General features: G+C 43.0%; 1 protein-coding gene across 1 annotated transcript in view; it reads right to left on the bottom strand.

Moving 5' to 3' along the window:
* The window catches only part of LOC136610062 (very-long-chain 3-oxoacyl-CoA reductase-like), a 43,051-nt gene extending 25,022 nt beyond the window's left edge, over window positions 1-18,029 (bottom strand). The window contains exons 1-2 of the mRNA XM_066589328.1: window positions 17,861-18,029; window positions 4,818-4,864 (exon numbers count right to left, since the gene is read on the bottom strand). Coding sequence (XP_066445425.1) covers window positions 4,818-4,864; window positions 17,861-18,029 — 216 coding nt within the window. The remainder of the gene's footprint in view (window positions 1-4,817; window positions 4,865-17,860) is intronic.
* Between the last annotated feature and the right edge of the window lie 795 nt (window positions 18,030-18,824).

Below are 18,824 nucleotides of genomic sequence, written 5' to 3' on the forward strand. Positions count from 1 at the left end.
TGGACAGATAACTAAATGGATCCCATTTTTCTACACTTACAATGTTCACAGGTGGATCAAGGAATACATGGGCGTCCGCATATGAATTAAAGCATGCGGATTTGTTTTGCGGACCTTTCGGTCCAGAAAACAAATTGCAGAATGCTCCATTTCAGTGCAGTTCTCGCAGGGATGGCTTCCATTGAAGTCAATGGAAGCCGTCCTATCTGCGGCCCATCTGCAATTGAATTGCGGACAGCACAGGGTTCCGTGGGAAGCAGAAATTTAAAAACTCTACTGCGCATGTCCGGCGCCGCTCTGGATGGCGCTTCCGCATTTATCCACAGTGAAGAAAATAGAAGACCTGGACAGGCACACAGAAGACCTGATTGGTAAGCAGGGTCCTCGGCCGCAGGCATGGTCTGATTATGCTGCAGGCTCCCGTATGCAGAATCCAATCCGCCCGTGAACAAGAGGCCTTAAAAAAATAAATGTTATAGAGATTATGCCCCATTAAAAAGGTCTTCTGGGACTTGCATATTAATGACCTATCCTCAGGTTAAGATTATCAATATCATATTGGCAGGTCTCCACTGCTCAGGAGCCTTGTCAATCACCTAATTGAAGTGAGTGCCGCAGTGAAGTGACTGCAGCATTCATCCAAGCGCCATGGCCACTTCAAACCGTTGGTCAGCAGGGATCCTGAGTGGCAGACACCTGCCGATCAGATATTGATCACCTAACCAGAGAATAGGTCATTAATAAACTAGTTCTAGTAATCCCCTGGCAGATTGAATTTCGATATGTAGAGTGCTGCAGAGTATATTAGCACTTTACACTAAATGATCACTGCATTAGCATTGCTGTATATTAGTGAATTACACTAAATGATCACTGCATTAGCATTGCTGTATATTAGTGCATTACACTGAATGATCACAACATTGGCATTGCTGTATATTAGTGCTTTACACTGAATGATCACTGCATTAGCATTGCTGTATATTAGTGCTTTACACTAAATGATCATTGCATTAGCATTGCTGTATATTAGTGCTTTACACTGAATGATCACTGCATTAACATTGCTGTATATTAGTGCTTTACACTGAATGATCACTGCATTAACATTGCTGTATATTAGTGCTTTACACTGAATGATCACTGCATTAGCATTGCTGTATATTAGTGCTTTACCCTGAATGATCACTGTATTAGCATTGCTGTATATTAGTGCTTTACCCTGAATGATCACTGTATTAGCATTGCTGTATATTAGTGCTTTACCCTGAATGATCACTGTATTAGCATTGCTGTATATTAGTGCTTTACACTGAATGATCACTGCATTGGCATTGCTGTATATTAGTGCTTTACACTGAATGATCACTGCATTAGCATTGCTGTATATTAGTGCTTTACACTGAATGATCACTGCATTAGCATTGCTGTATATTAGTGCTTTACACTGAATGATCACAACATTAGCATTGCTGTATATTAGTGCTTTACACTGAATGATCACTGGATTGCCATTGCTGTATATTAGTGCTTTACACTGAATGATCACTGCATTAGCATTGCTGTATATTAGTGCTTTACACTGAATGATCACTGCATTAGCATTGCTGTATATTAGTGCTTTACACTGAATGATCACTGCATTAGCATTGCTGTATATTAGTGCTTTACACTGAATGATCACTGCATTAACATTGCTGTATGTTAGTGCTTTACACTGAATGATCACCGCATTAGCATTGCTGTATATTAGTGCTTTACACTGAATGATCACTGCATTGGCATTGCTGTATATTAGTGCTTTACACTGAATGATCACAACATTAGCATTGCTGTATATTAGTGCTTTACACTGAATGATCACTGCATTAGCATTGCTGTATATTAGTGCTTTACACTGAATGATCACCGCATTAGCATTGCTGTATATTAGTGCTTTACACTGAATGATCACTGGATTGGCATTGCTGTATATTAGTGCTTTACACTGAATAATCACTGCATTGGCATTGCTGTATATTAGTGCTTTACACTGAATGATCACAACATTAGCATTGCTGTATATTAGTGCTTTACACTGAATGATCACTGCATTAGCATTGCTGTATATTAGTGCTTTACACTGAATGATCACTGCATTAGCATTGCTGTATATTAGTGCTTTACACTGAATGATCACTGCATTAGCATTGCTGTATATTAGTGCTTTACACTGAATGATCACTGCATTAGCATTGCTGTATATTAGTGCTTTACACTGAATGATCACTGCATTAACATTGCTGTATGTTAGTGCTTTACACTGAATGATCACCGCATTAGCATTGCTGTATATTAGTGCTTTACACTGAATGATCACTGCATTGGCATTGCTGTATATTAGTGCTTTACACTGAATGATCACTGCATTGGCATTGCTGTATATTAGTGCTTTACACTGAATGATCACTGCATTAGCATTGCTGTATATTAGTGCTTTACCCTGAATGATCACTGCATTAGCATTGCTGTATATTAGTGCTTTACACTGAATGATCACTGCATTAGCATTGCTGTATATTAGTGCTTTACACTGAATGATCACTGTATTAGCATTGCTGTATATTAGTGCTTTACCCTGAATGATCACTGCATTAGCATTGCTGTATATTAGTGCTTTACACTGAATGATCACTGCATTAGCATTGCTGTATATTAGTGCTTTACACTGAATGATCACTGCATTAGCATTGCAGATCTCACAGCCTTTTCGTGCACATCCCAAACATGTTCATTGGGTTACAGCCCAGTGAGTTTGGGGGCCAATGCAGTGTGGAGAATTCATTGTCATGTTCTTCCAACCACTACCTAATGACCCGAGCTCAATGACACCAAGCGCTGTCATGGCTTCAGATTGTTTTGTTGTTTGTTGCCTTTTTGCTTTAGTTTTTTTATATTCTCACAGTGCTGGCAAGGGGGTAAAGACTCTGTCGTCTATTTTGAGCCCTATAGGCTAAGCTTATGGGCTCAAAGTAACTGACCAGCTGAGTCCAGGGATGTAAGTTTTATATTTACCCTCCTTACTGTTCAGTGCTGAAAGCTGCCACTGAATGCATTGAGCAGCACACGAAGTAGTCCTCCCAAGTTTACAATAGAATGACTACTTAGTATAAAATGTACATTACCAGACTCAACAAGACAGCTGCTTTGAGTTCATAGGCTTAGCTTTATGGCTCAAATTAACTGACAGATTCCCATTGGGTTCTTGTACTACGCTAAATCTCATACCAGTGGTAACTTCCTTCAGTGACAACCAATCACTGCTTACACTTTTTGGTGACATATACATATACTTGTTGTAGTAATGATATTTGTATGCTATATATCATTCATTATCTTGTCATGTGTTTCTTATATCAGCTTAGGTATATATATATATATATATATTTATTGTTATATCCACTCTTTTACTGCTTAGGTAGCAGTTAAACGGTTAAACGTGTTCATATACAAACTTCTTCAGAATGTCTTAGGCCCTTGCATCTTCCTCCCCCTCATGTTTCTCACAGAGTAGTTGTACATTCTGATTGGATAAGCTTCTCATTTACTGATAACGCTATATGCTTTCTCCAAATTTCTTTCACTTTTGATACTTAACTAACGTGTGAATTATCCTATCCTGGCTTCATACAGAGCATTGTGTCAATCTGTTACCTTTTGTGCACAAAACTTCTCAATATCAATTTGGCCCATGCAGTGAACGTAAGAGGAGTTCTATTGGCTCCCATAACATACTGTATATACTTGGTTTCTTTTTTTTCTCTTTCCTTTTTTTCTCCACTCCTCCTGTGAGTCACTGGGAGAGTATCTCATAATGATCATGATTGCATGAAGTACCACAAGCCAATGCAACTGAGAATACAGTATGTGATTTGCACTTTTACTAGTTATCACACTGGCTGTAATACAAGCCTGTTTGTTAGTGCCAATTAAATCCTGATGTCACTTGTATTGTAGTAAGGACATTTTGCATTGTGATTCTGTTGTGTCCTGTTCTCCATGTTTCATTTCCCTCCTTGTTTCTATTGATGAAGGTCAATGAAACAAAATATATATCGCCACATGTACCATTATAATTTAATGCCCAATGAAGACTTATTTGAGACCAAAACCCATTGCATCTCTTCACAGTCTGTACACATTTTTTATAGTTCAAATAAACTTAACGGTTTGCATCCAGTTTGTTTTGAACTGTAGTCTGAAAAAGGTGTAATACCTCGGGGTAGTTTTCTATTCCTTTATGTTTTGCCTTACAACGATAAATGCCCCACCTATATTATCAGTTCTTGCAACTCGGATTCTGTTACCAGAACCAATAGGCTGTAGGTTAGGGTTCCTTCACATGGACGTATTGCTACAGCATATTGTGTGCTCGGGTTTTGAGCGTGGAGTATGCTGCATTAGTATGCCATAGGTTCCCATGCTCCCAATCACACACATTGCATGAAATACACGCACCATAAAGATTGCAGCATGTTGTATCTTGACGTGTATTACGTGCGCAAACATGCCAAGATGGTGTATGAGAATTGGCGCCTCACAGCAAGTACGCAGTGTCATTGCATACTTGCTATACTTGCTGTTAGATTGAATTGCTGTGATTGGTTCATCGAGCACTGACATTGATTGGCTGAGGCGGTGTTCCTGAACCAATCAGAGCAATCGCTTGCTGGAGCTGGGGTATTCAAGAGAAAATAAGACCCCGTGCCTCTTTTGAGGCAAAAATTAATACAACAGGGTCTTATTTTTAATGGAAACAAGGTACCTCAATCACTTACCTCTAAAGCATAGGCTTTCCCTATCCCATCAGTAGCACCCGTCACTACTGCAAAACAAAAGGTGGAAATGAGACAGTGAACACAACCTTAAATTATGTCACTCCTATCATTCTGTGGTGGAAGTCCAGTATTCCTATATTTTGGATCGGTGGGCCTTGGCAGTAGACAGTTGTCAATTTAACATTCTGTATACATATTCTGCTTTCTGTCTTGCTACAAATATAGTTCATGACAGTTGTGCAATAAGTACTTCCTACATATGAAAGTATCTGTTTTATAACTCTGCTGACATGAAACTTCTGTACTCAAAACGCTGACAAGATAATATATAGTATAAACACGTTACATTTTCCATCTGTTTCGCAATTTTGGAGGACAGTTAACTCAGACATGGACAACCGCAGCTACCGCAGAAATTACCCAAGCAATTTTACTGGAAACGTATGCAAATAACATGGGAGGTTTGTGCAATTTATAGTTCATGATGTACCATCCAATCATATCGAAGGAACCCCACGTGGCTCCAAGACAACCCACTCATTTCATCCACCACCTGATGGCCAATCACAGATGACCGGAGGATGGAAGAATTGCAAGATGCTTATCCAATAATTAAACAATACGTTGTATCTATGTAATCTTTGACCTGCCCAGATGGGCAGATGTGTTAAACTCTTAAAATAGGCTACACGCCGATCATTAAAGTTAGAATTGAGGAAGCTATGCATGCTGAACTTCGTGTCAGTGTGGGAACTTCTTATGCGCATTATCAATTCAGAAATAATATGGAAGGGTGTAAACATTCCAAATTGAGTAAGCCGTGATTCCGCAAAGGAATTCTACGACAGTGGCGCCCAACGTGGGGCTGTGATCGATAGGCTCCGAAGAAATCGGACACAAGGCACGGACATGGACAACCTTGGACTTGGCGGGCCCACCAAATACACGGTAAGATAAATTAATTATCTATACCTGTGTGGCTAACTCCGGGCTTGCCTATGTGCCGTGCCAGGCCGATAGATTTGGAGACGCACGACGACAGGTACTTCTTTAAGTCTCGATCACATGATAAGAACCTGTCATAAGATATAAAGGAATGTTTACATGCCTGTTGTGTTGAGAGTACTGGTCGAGTGGCGAGGTCAGTAGCTGCCTTAAGGGGGGGTTGACCCTGCGCAGGTGTCCCGATTACTCGGTCCAGGTTTGGTTACAAAACCTAAGAGTAAGGGACCTGTGAGGGTAGTTTGACTAAAAGGCTGTCCTGCTCTGGTCTGGTTTGGTTACAAAGCCTAAGAGTAAGGAAGCCGTCAAACGTCTGGGCAGGTATCGCTACTTCGGTAAAGTCTGGTAAAAGGCTTCCGAAGAAAGGGAACTGACAGACCGGATCCCGAGGGGCAGTAAGACTAAAGCCAGCCGTACTGGTGCTCTGTCTATTTGTGTGTGTCCACAAATATTTGTTTATTGTTTAAATGTCCACGAGTAGATCCCTCCGTCTGAGGGTAGATTGATAAACTGTGTAGCGACAGAAATGCTAGAGACTCTAGGGCGGGGCATACTGTGTCCGGCGTCTGAGGAGACTTCTATAATCATGAATTTGGCAGCCATGATTGAAATTGAAAGGCAGCAAACAATGAGCCAAGGTTAATTCTTACACCCTCCAGAAAAGTGTGGAAGGGGTGGAGAGTCAAGTTATCATTGATTAATCAAGCAATCTTTCTGTGTGTCCTATCGGTCTTTTATATAAAGTTAGTGTGCTTGTTTGTTGTGTAGAGCTAATCCTGCTGAGTTGTTATATAGAATTAGTATCAGTCCTGCTCAACTGTAAGAAGGGATTGTTCATTGGCTGGGTTGTAGCCAAGATAATGCACCGTACACAGCGGCGCGCTGTGGGTTTGGACTTTATAGGTTAGGTTGCATTATTGGATCCCTTCTAGTAAAAGACAGACTACTAAACTATATTGCCTTTGAATTGTTAAACGTTAATAATAGCATAGAAGTATAGGCTTGTGCCCGTAAGTGTGTTTGGAGGAAGAAAAAAAAAGCGGAGCAATTCTTGTGCTGTAACATTTGTTAGTTATTTAACTAATATTGGATGTTAAAACTACTAGTATGTCTTGTTATGTAATCTAATCTAATCTTTGTCATACGCCCGTCATAAATGTAAAAAGTTATATGCCACTCACATCCTGAGGGGGCTCTTAAGAATACAGACTGCGTAGCCCACCATGCCCACAAGAAAATACATCTATGTTTGCCAAGTCCCCAACAGCGTACATGTTAGCAGTCCCCAATTCAATTGTAACCACATACAATGTTAGGTGGTCACCGATGTGACAGTAAAGTTACAACATAAGATTTATGCATTAGACGTTAGAATTTCCCTGAGTGTCAGAAAAGAGGAAGTTACTTGCCCTGTAGTCCCAGCACAAGTAACGTATATTCACAGACAATATAAAATAAATAAATAAACTACAGGGAGAAAGAGAGACGGTAGAGAAGCCAAGGAATAGGAAACAAGCAGGTAACGATAAGGCCAGGTATCCACAGGAGGAACGGGGCAGATTGACCCGTAATTTGTAAAATGTAAATTGTGTGGTGCATAAGACTTTATCTTTATTGAGTTGTGATGTGTACCCAAGGACTGCCAAACATTGAATGAGAGAATAAGGAAGTAAGTGATTAGCCACACTCAGAGGGGTGGAGCTAGATGATGCAAGAACACGTCTCTTGTCCAAGGAGGGGGTAAGAATCATAGATAGCCAGAAGAAAAAGTTTTGTTTTTTTCTCCTGTCCCAAACTCAGCTTTCCACGGTTCCTGACAAATTATGGGACACCTACAAGACAGGCATAGGGAAATTGAATGTATCGACCATGATAATATATACGAGACCCAGATACACACCCCTGGGTCAAACAGACCCCCAGTATCCCCCTAGTTAAAAAAAAAAAAAGGGGTGAAGGGTCAGCCACACATGTTAGGTGCTGTGTGCTGATGCTTTGGAAAAACTGCCAACCGGCCACAATTTCACTGTTAATTTCTCTTGCAGAAGGCTGTAAGGCCTGGAGGCCTCCAAGGACTAACCAAGTTCTGCAGGCCATACCTGTACATACACCCGTTGCCAAATTCCGCACCTTTCTGGACCTTGTTTCATACTGCCGCCTATACGACAGTATTGACACAAAAGCACGGAGGACAAACACAGCAATGAGGTTAGATCCAGGGACTTGAGGAGCTCCCTCATCTGCTTTTGCGGTGGCAGCAGTACAGGCAATGGTTGACAAATCTTCTAAGTTGGTATTGGACTACCCCCTAGTGGTCCACACCCCAAATGACACCCAGAGCATACTCATGCAAGTGCAACCCGAGCACTTATCTCTGGCCTATTAGATCCGACTACAATGTGCTCTTTCCATGCCTCCCCCAATATTTCTTCCCAATGTTGTAATACCTTGAATCCGGCTACTCTTCTTTTAATCAGGTATTCCTGGGGGGAGGGGAGGCATAGGTGATTTGAGTATGGCGGATCGGCTATTTTTTAAATAGCATTATTGTAGTGATGTACACACTGTTAATGATGCATATTTTGAGTTTTCTTTTGTAGATGGTATCAGGGTGAGGATTGATGATTCCGAACCAGATATGCAGAGGTCACACAACAAGATGTCCTAAACGCAGAAGCTCTGCCTCCGCATGTCTCAGGGCAAGAAGCGGAACCGGAGGCCCTCACTGGGGCGTGTGGAGTGGTAGAAGGTAAGTCGGCAACTTTTTACACTGACTCCTGGAATGCATTTGGCATAGCTCATGATTATGGCCCAATATGGAAGGCCAGACAGCTTGTTATCTCAGTAGGACAGCCAATTAAGAATGGTGCAGCGGTGCAGAGTCTCATGGAAACCCTACTACTACTACCTGGCAATGGAGAATCCACACCGATTTCTACAACGGAGAAGCGAGAGATGACACCCTCGCCGACAACACAGCAAAGGCAGCGGCCCTCAAGCCGTGGAAGAAAGAAGAATAGATACTGACAGCATGAGTCAGTGATAAGACTTTGGACTTTGATAAAACCTTTGGACTTTGATAAGACTTTGGACTTTGATATGTCAAGGACTTTACAGTTACAAGTCAACGAGGAAAGAAAGCAGATGGGCTAAAATACGGGAGCGACAGCACAGGACGGCGTATGGCGAACAATCAACAGAACTTGCCTACAGAGGTCCCTGTTCCCCATGATGGCCCAGCTGGTACACAGAATCAAAAGCAGCAATGACGGCGACACTGAACAAGAATGGGTGACACCTGGGTTCTCTGTAGCTGCTGCATCATTTGTCCAGTTAGCATGATCTTTGCCATATGCGAGTCCGGACAGAAGTAAGGTGGCCATATAACACTTGTCTTGACCACTCTACCCATTTCAGGGATTGCCAATTTGACCACATTCAGCTCACACCTGTTGGGGAGTATGAATATGTGCTTGTTGTTGCTCGAGTCTTTTTCAGGTTAGAGGCCCACCCGGATACTAAGGTAAATGAGCAGATAACCACACAGAAGCTCATGAATGAGGTAATCTGCAGATACAGGGTACCGGAAGGGAATGAGGTAAACGAAGGTACACAGGTGTTCTCTTCCAGACTCAGAGGCAGACACTGGGACACATATCTTGTAGCCTGGGGATTGGGTGCGCATCAAGAAGTTCCCCAGGAAGCACCCTCCTGAGCCCCGATTTGATGGCCCCTACCAGGTGCTTCTGACTACTGCCACAGCTGTGAAACTAGCCGAAAGACTTACATGGATCCATCCATGCTTCATACTGTAAGAAAGCTTCAGATCCGGGAGACCAGTCTTAGTTGTGCCAAGGACATTACTCTGGATAGGGCTAGTGAGAGAGGAGGGTGGCAACTGGAATCCTTAGTCGGAAGGATATGGGAGTATGGTTACCTTCTAGTATAACTCGTTCAATGCTCAAGTAGCCGCATATTCCTTCGACTATTGTACTGTGGTCCCGTGTCTTGAACTTAGAATGTTGCTTGGTTTTAATGCGGTTTTTACATTAACCATGGGAGATCCAAGCCCGGGGGACGGGGGGACTTACAGTCTGGGGACATACCGGCACGGGAGGACAGGTCCCTTAGGGAAGTTAAAAATAAGGGGTATGGTAGATGCAGCCGAATGGAAGCCTTCACTTAGTCCCATGCCCATAATTAACCCCCTCCGCCGTAAGATAAAGACCTTGACGAACATGATGATCATAGCCGACCCTACCTTTTGAGGACACCTTGACAGTAGCAACTGGCTACTCTGACCAGAATCTCTGGTTGGAGTTGATGAGGTACAATGCTAACAGGAGCAACAAGTCTAACTGTTGCGTGTGCGGTAGTGCCCGACTACACTCGGGGATGGTCCCCCTAGATCTCCCTGTAGATGCTGAAGAGTGGTTTATTAGTCTCTTCACGAACATTTCCGCTAATTACACTGTCCGTGAGAAATGGAAGAAGGAATACTCTATAACTACTTAAGTGTTTTGCACCGGAGAGAGTATTACTGACTACCCTGGAAACTACACCTGCCAGGCAATTAGGCAGGGTAGAGGGAGATTTTTGGGGAACTCATCAATATTTCCCTTGTTTAAAAAAGATGAAGAGCCAGTTCCGATAATGCCAACCACATACGCTACCAAAGAAAAGGAGAAATGTACTAGTACTGTGCCTGCCCCGATCTCCTAAGATGGATTGTCAGTGGAATTCCCATTTGCCAAGGGATAGTGCAGAAGACCTTAGGTTCCGGCGAGGGCACACCCTGTGGGGTGTTAACTTGTACAGATAGAGGGTATGGATGCCCGGAAATGAGCCCAGGGAATCCATGGCCTCCCTCTGAGGTGAGGTAGGGATCCCCCCTCCTAGGAGTAGGGACTTACGGGCAGTGGGAAAACCCTGACGCAAGGGTGAGGCGACCTGGACGTGTTCACCATTAGGACTATCTCCAGGAGGGACATTGGTGTGGGTGAAGACTAGGGAGTCCCACGCCGTGCGTACCTGTGCACGCTACTAGTATTGTAACATTATGCTAGAGCGAAAAGAGAGGCTCCTGGTGATAGTTTTGACCCACACATGTACGTTGACGTCATAAGACAGCCAAGGGGGGTACCTGACGAGTTTTTTAAAATTTTCCTGATTCATTATGGTAAATAAAATGTTGACCAGATTAATTATGTTTATTATAATTAACAGCGGTTTATAAATTATACTAGAGACGCCTTATAGGGACTAGTCGACCAATAGGACCTACCTCGACTATGACTTTTCAAAATAGAATGGCACTAGGTACGATTTTAGCCAAAAAAGGGAGTGTCTGCAAGATGATAGGGGAGAGTTGTACCTACATTCCAAACAAAACGTGACCCGCAGGTAAAAACGCAGTTGCCATTAAGAAGCTGACCGCACTAACTAAAAAGAGCTAACCTTAGTCTGGTTTCCTCAGTAAGGTACCTAACAGGAGAAGGGAAAAATATATGTAAAATAAGTTTTGAAGCATTGTGTATTTAGAACACTGTGATAGGTTTTTGCTAAGATTTTGCTTTATTTTATCTGCAGTGCACTCTGCTTATGTCCACGCAACATGCCGGTGTTACAACGCCCCTGGTCCTGTTACCTTGCCGCCTCTGGAAAAGGGAAGTGGGAATAATCAGCTTGTAGCTCTTTCCTTCCAGACTAATATATATGATCATGCACTTACTAATGAGACAGGGATTCAGTCATGTTGATCAGTCATTAGATAGTCCTGACTTTGCACTCTTGTTGATGAATCGAGGTAACGTCAAGAAGGCGGGGTTCTATACAAGTTATGCAGTGGTTACCTGAAATAGTGAAAAGTCGCACCTCTCCTAACCTAATTATGTTTGTCACCTTTATAGTCATCCTAATTTCTGTTTGTTGTTGCATACAGTGTATTCCGACCCTGATGACTGCCTGGTCCACCTGTCCCACTACGACGTCCAACAAAAAGCCCACTGTCAGCGCAACCATCGTCATCATGGATCCAGAATGTGATGATGTCGAACCATCCTATACCCCCATGGCAGTAGTAGGCCCAGTCGTCTACAACACAATGCGAGTCTAGGGTCAGCGGTGGGGGATTGGGGTGGGACGGAGCAGGGCGAGTTTAGTGAAACAGATAGTTTCAAGGGGGGTCTGTGGTGGAAGTCCAGTATTCCTATATTTTGGATCGGTGGGCCTTGGCAGTAGACAGTTGTCAATTTAACATTCTGTATACATATTCTGCTTTCTGTCTTGCTACAAATATAGTTCATGACAGTTGTGCAATAAGTACTTCCTACATATGAAAGTATCTGTTTTATAACTCTGCTGACATGAAACTTCTGTACTCAAAACGCTGACAAGATAATATATAGTATAAACACGTTACATTTTCCATCTGTTTCGCAATTTTGGAGGACAGTTAACTCAGACATGGACAACCGCAGCTACCGCAGAAATTACCCAAGCAATTTTACTGGAAACGTATGCAAATAACATGGGAGGTTTGTGCAATTTATAGTTCATGATGTACCATCCAATCATATCGAAGGAACCCCATGTGGCTCCAAGACAACCCACTCATTTCATCCACCACCTGATGGCCAATCACAGATGACCGGAGGATGGAAGAATTGCAAGATGCTTATCCAATAATTAAACAATACGTTGTATCTATGTAATCTTTGACCTGCCCAGATGGGCGGATGTGTTAAACTCTTAAAATAGGCTACACGCCGATCATTAAAGTTAGAATTGAGGAAGCTATGCATGCTGAACTTCGTGTCAGTGTGGGAACTTCTTATGCGCATTATCAATTCAGAAATAATATGGAAGGGTGTAAACATTCCAAATTGAGTAAGCCGTGATTCCGCAAAGGAATTCTACGACAATTCAGTCTAGTGACAGAACAATGGAGGCAGATACTGATGTAGAGACGATTGAGGTCTGTGCACTGGGTATCATTTCATCAAGCTTTATGGCTACAGACATGGTAATAACTGATGAAATAGATTTCATTGTGACAGTATTTAACCAATAAAAGAAAGCCCAAACCATAGCCTTCCTTTGGGCTGGTTTCACTGGCAAGTGCGATACTGGGCCGATAAACTCAGCCCGATATCACTCTTATCAAAGTGCGTTTTACCGGTGGAATCAATGCCTCACATTGTTTCTGAGAAATTCTGATCCTATTGTGCATGCTTCACGCTGCATAGAGGATTGGAAGTGTTTCCCTTTGATTTCCATGGGAAACCTCGCATCACACTCGCATGCCATGTGATGTATTAAAGGTCCCATTGAAATCAATCAGAGGAACGTGAAAAAGCATGCAGTGATTTTTTTTCCCCTCGTATGTATGACTCCATTCAAAAGAATAGAGGTCATATTTGTGTGAGTTTTGTGCATCTCGCAACGCACAAAACCCATGCGAGATTTATGCTCATATGAAAGTAGCCTCCATTTTATTTTGTATAAAAAGGTTATTCATTTCATTCATTTTTACAAGCTTTTTAACATGCCTTTTTTCATTAGTTTTTCCAGGCTTAAAGAAGCCTAAGGGAAAAATGCGTGGAAAAAATGCCTCACCTACAGTAAGCCATGTTTTGGAAAAATATTAATTCACCCCCCAAAAAAAATTAGGGCTTCTTTATATGGGCGCTGCAATTTTCAGCTGGCTGCGTCACGGCTGAAAATCGCATGAACGAGAAGCAGCTGTCACCAAGTCACGGCTGCATCTCCCATTTATGTGCTCATTCAGACAGACGAGGTGTGGCGAGTATATGCTGCACCCAATATACCCTTGGGGTGGGGCAAAAGAGTTTAGCTCTGCTAAACTCCTTCCCCCTTCCCTCCCTCTCTCCACCCCTTGCTGTCTGTCAGCAATGGGAGGGGGCATGACAGGGCAGTAGCTAGTGTGCTAATTTCCCGCCCCGTGCCATTCCCAAAAGCTGGCTGTTACGTGTGCTGCTGAGACATGTTGTACTATTGTGATTCCAGCAGCACAGCACTCTCAGGGTTAATGATTGAGCTGGCTGGGTGTGGTACTGTCTGCTAGCCAATCCCCTGGATCTGTGCTCACATATAAATCCAGCCCCTGGTCAGTCTGTATGGCCCCTCAGGTGAGCAGTCATGAATGCTTGTCTGGTGGAGTTTGCAGTGTGATCTGGTTTATGACCGTTTGCACATTTAAATTCTGTCAGTTTTGTGTCAACGTGCTGTGTGTCCTGCAATCTGTGTCCTGTCCTGTTGCAGTGTGCGGTGTGAATGGTGTCCGGTTCTGCTGGACTCCTGGTTAGTGTAGGGACTAGCAGTATAACCAGGAGCCATGAAGTGGCCTGCTAGCTTTCAACATATTGTACAACATGTCAACTAATACCTGGTATTTATATTCAGCTTCCAATCTGTTACTAGTCGTTGCATGTTGTATGCAGTGTATTCTGGGTTTGTCATGTGGCATGTGAATGCATCCTGTTCTGGTGCGTGGCTCCTAGGATCAGCTAGGGCCCAGATCCGAAGACCGCTGGGCTGCCCTTATTGGGGCAATGTCCCCTCTCAGGTAGGGCCACTCTCATTCCTCCTTGTAGCACAGGGTCAGTTGCCTGAAACCGGTGTGAGTCCCGTGTGACCCTGGTGATACCCGTGTGCATCCCCTTTGGTCACGATTGTGTACGTCCTGTGCTTTGCCTGCCCACACGATCGTAACACCGGCAAGGGGAGGATAGGGGGAGGGAGTTTAGCAGAGACTAAAGAGTTTAGGAGTCTATGGGACCGGCTGTCGTATTTTGGACAAAGAGATTGGTCCATAAGTATCTTTTCCAGCTGGTGTAAAAACAGCCGGCTGGAATGCGCACCGTATGCACTATCTTTTCCGGCTGGCCGTTTTTATGCACCGGAAAACCAGCCATCTGAACTGATGCATTGGAATCCAATGCATCAGATGGTCGCAAATATCAACCGGCTGTGAAAACGCGGCCAATATAGACTCGCGTGAATAAGCCCTTAAAGTGACGAAAAATGTCAAAAAAATGCATAGCTTGTAGTATGCTTTATATTTCCGAGTTTCCTTACAGTAGGGATCCCCTACCTTTTGTATCTTCAGAAGCCACATTCAACTGAGTGATGCTCAATAGCCATATTTAATTCAAGAAAAGGGGGGAGACATTTTTAGGTTATGGCAACTTTGACTGTGACACACCTCCTACAGCTTTAGGGCTTATTCACATGGCCGTATTTATGCAGGTATTTCTGCTCGTTAAAAAAAAAAACACCTAATATACGACCATGCAAAGCATTGGATTTCATTGGCTTCATTCAGGCAAATAGTTTTTTCTGCGTAAAATATATGCGCATGAAAAAGATAGGTCATATGCAACCATTTTCGGCCATATATTTTATATGGCGCGTTAAAAGATAGGTCTTTACCTATCTTTTCCCGTGTAATATACATGTATATGCTTTTTTTTAATCTCCCATGCATCTCCGTTTTATCACACCACAACGCAACAAGCAAGTCCCATTGACTTTTGCTATATAAAAACATGCAATTTTAGTGCGAACGGCAGCAATGCGATGCGAGATTATTCTCTAAAAAAGCATTGCTGACGCTCAAAAAACCTGGTGAACAAAGACGTGATTTTGCCAGCAAAACGCCAGTATGGATTTAGCCCAAATGTAATAACACTTTAGCATGCTGCATTTTTTTTGCGAGACTAAAACGCGTAGTTAATACATGCATGTGAACAAACCCATTTAAATCAATTGGTTCTATTCACTGCGTACTGCAAATACACACTCAAATACGCCCGTGTGAAGCCGGCATTTGACTCCTGGCTCTAGCGTAGCCTGCACCAAGTCAACTGCGGTGTCTAGTCATCTTAGGTGAGAAAAATTAAAATGCAGCTCGTGCATCCATACAGAATTCACAGAGGCAGAGGGAACTGATTTACGTAAAAGCCCAATTCACAGAAGATCCCTTAAAGGCTAATATTTTATTTGAACATTCTAAAAAACATACACACGTTGGGCTTCACCATCAACCGATGAAAAGACAAAAGACAAGACAACGGATAGAACACACACATGTACGTGCTCGTGTGGGACAGAATGCAGCCGTCCACCGGAGATTTCAAATCGCAGCTAGATTAATATAGAATATTGCTGCATGAATCTCCAGGTGTAAAGAGTGGATATTTTTGCTTATTCCACATATATAGCTGGGGTGACTTAGATGTAGTGATTTATGGTTATGTCTTATCACCCTATCTCATACCAATCTCTTTACTTTTCCGAGCACTGTAGATTTTCTTTTCATTGCTTTATTGGTTCAACTTATGGAATTATTTAATCGATCAACGACTAGATCAGATTAAAATATAAGGTATAGGGTTCGATGCATTTCTGTCGGACCTGCGACTTTTCAAGAACCTTATGGTCAATAGTCTGATAAACATAAATATGTCTGTCTGTATATATACCCAACAGACATATAACTGATACCATCAAAAAAAGATTGAAATAACCAGTTGATCTTTGAGTGAACCGCAAACACTAGCTAGTATCGCCTGGTTTTGTATTAATGAGAGATTAAAGAATGCGATACTAGATAGTGATAGTAACTCCCTCACTTAGTGGTAACCAGCCAGACAAGTTATTAAAGTAGCCCTTTGCAAGCAAGGGTTAACTTAGCTGCCCAAGTTGCCTTGATAATAAAGTATATCACTTGCAAAGTTCAGCATAAGAAGAGGATAATACCCCTTAATCTAAATCTCAGTTGATACAGACACTCTTATCTAGGTGCCCATATTCAGAGTATAGAAGCTGAATGAACAGCGTTTCTATTTAGGCTAAAGGTTGAACAGGGCAGGAGGCTATATAACTCTCTCTCTCTGTTCAACCTTTAGCCTAAACAGAAACGCTGTTCATTCAGCTTCTATACTCTGAATATGGGCACCTTTATAATGGACTACAAGGGTACAAAGGTTCAAACAGTTAGGCTGCTCTCCCACGTGCATTCAAAAAACGCTGCGTTTGAAATCGTGGCATTTTACTGCAATTTTGAGCTGCGTTTTCGAGCGCATCTCATAGCTTTTGACAGCGTTTTTTAACACACTCCATCATTGTGATGGGTGATGAGATGCGTTAAAAAATGCGAAGACGCACAAACATAGAACAGACAGCTCTTTAAATTGCGGCGTTGGAGCGCTGGTCTGCGAGGCCCCATTGAAATCAGTGTGTGTGAGAGCACCCTTAAAGGGGTTGTCCCGAGGCAGCAAGTGGGTCTATACACTTCTGTATGGCCATAATAATGCACTTTGTAATGTACATTGTGCATTAATTATGAGCCATACAGAAGTTATAAAAAGTTTTATACTTACCTGCTCCGTTGCTGGCGTCCTCGTCTCCATGGTGCCGACTAATTTTCGCCCTCCGATGGCCAAATTAGCCGCGCTTGCGCAGTCCGGGTCTTCTCCTCTTCTCTATGGGGCTCCGTGTAGCTCCGTGTAGCTCCGCCCCGTCACGTGCCGATTCCAGCCAATCAGGAGGCTGGAATCGGCAATGGACCGCACAGAAGCCCTGCGGTCCATGAAGACAGAGGATCCCGGCGGCCATCTTCAGCAGGTGAGTATGAAGACGCCGGACCGCCGGGATTCAGGTAAGCGCTGTGCGAGTGGGTTTTTTAACCCCTGCATCGGGGTTGTCTCGCGCCGAACGGGGGGGGGGGTTTAAAAAAAAAAAAAAAAACGTTTCGGCGCGGGACATCTCCTTTAAATGTAGCAGCCTACAGTGTAGCTGGTTGTATTACTGTTATTAGAAAGCTCTATAGAAGAAGGACAAGTGATACATTTGTAATAACAGAATGTTACACCAACTACTCCACACACTGCAAGCAAACTCTAGCATGCTTCCGGATCAAAGAATCTACCATAAACTAGATACATACAAAACCACAGGTCATCACCAAATAACTGCCATGTACCCCCGAGTGACAGACTACAGCAACTGCTCATTACCTGCCCACTGTCCATACTGTGTGACGTCCGTTCTCCACCACCGGGATAGAAGGTGGCACCTCAGCCCCCGTATCGCCCTCCATGCCTGTGTTATTACTATATAACTTGCTGCCAGTACCCCAAACAGGGTGAAACCCTCCGTGCCCAGACAGAACTCCTCTCCTGCCATGCTGCCAGCGACTGTACGGAAGAGACAGGCTGGTAAATGTGGGCTGTGTTCTCTCTCTCTCTGTACTAAGCACTACATTACACAGCGATCTGAAATCTCTGTCATTGCACAATATTATATCACATTCTAGACCAATATACCCCACACAGACACCTCCAGGCACAAGGTGCATGATGCATATAATTAGGGGTATACTTAGATGTTAATCACATGGTGGTTAGAATGGAACACCACATGCGTTCCAAGTCCAAGTTAGGGCTCCTTTCCACTGGCGAGATAATCGCGCGTTTTCGCTGCGATGCGAGAGTGCGAGCTCTCACAGGAAAGTCCTGCACATGTTGTTCTATGACAACCTTTCCACTAGTGATGTTTAAGGGCAAGCTGCGATGCGAGGATTAAAAATCGCAGCAGGGGGATTGTTTCAGCGATTTGCATTTTTCTGTCGCCCATACAGTGTAATGGCAAAAAAGATTCTCGCATCGCAACGCAAAAGCTTGCGATTTTTCCAGCGTTGCGATGCGATTTAAACGTCGCGATTTTCTCGCAGCGATATTGCTATCGCCAGTGGAAAGGAGCCCTTACAGTTGTGAGAGGAGCGCACTGTGCGCTTCAGGATTGCGGGAGGACTACAGAGAATAAAAACTTCAATCATACAGTGCTAGTGATAATAAAAAACCCTCTATCCTTTACTCTTATTTGAATAATTCATTTTTGATTACATGTGTGTATAGTATTACGGGTGGTAGGTATTCATTATGTTTTTTCACGCAATATTGCTGCGTTTTTTCAAGCGAT

Source organism: Eleutherodactylus coqui, chromosome 2 (genome assembly GCF_035609145.1).
Source record: "Eleutherodactylus coqui strain aEleCoq1 chromosome 2, aEleCoq1.hap1, whole genome shotgun sequence".
NCBI classification, from domain to species: Eukaryota; Metazoa; Chordata; class Amphibia; order Anura; family Eleutherodactylidae; genus Eleutherodactylus; species Eleutherodactylus coqui.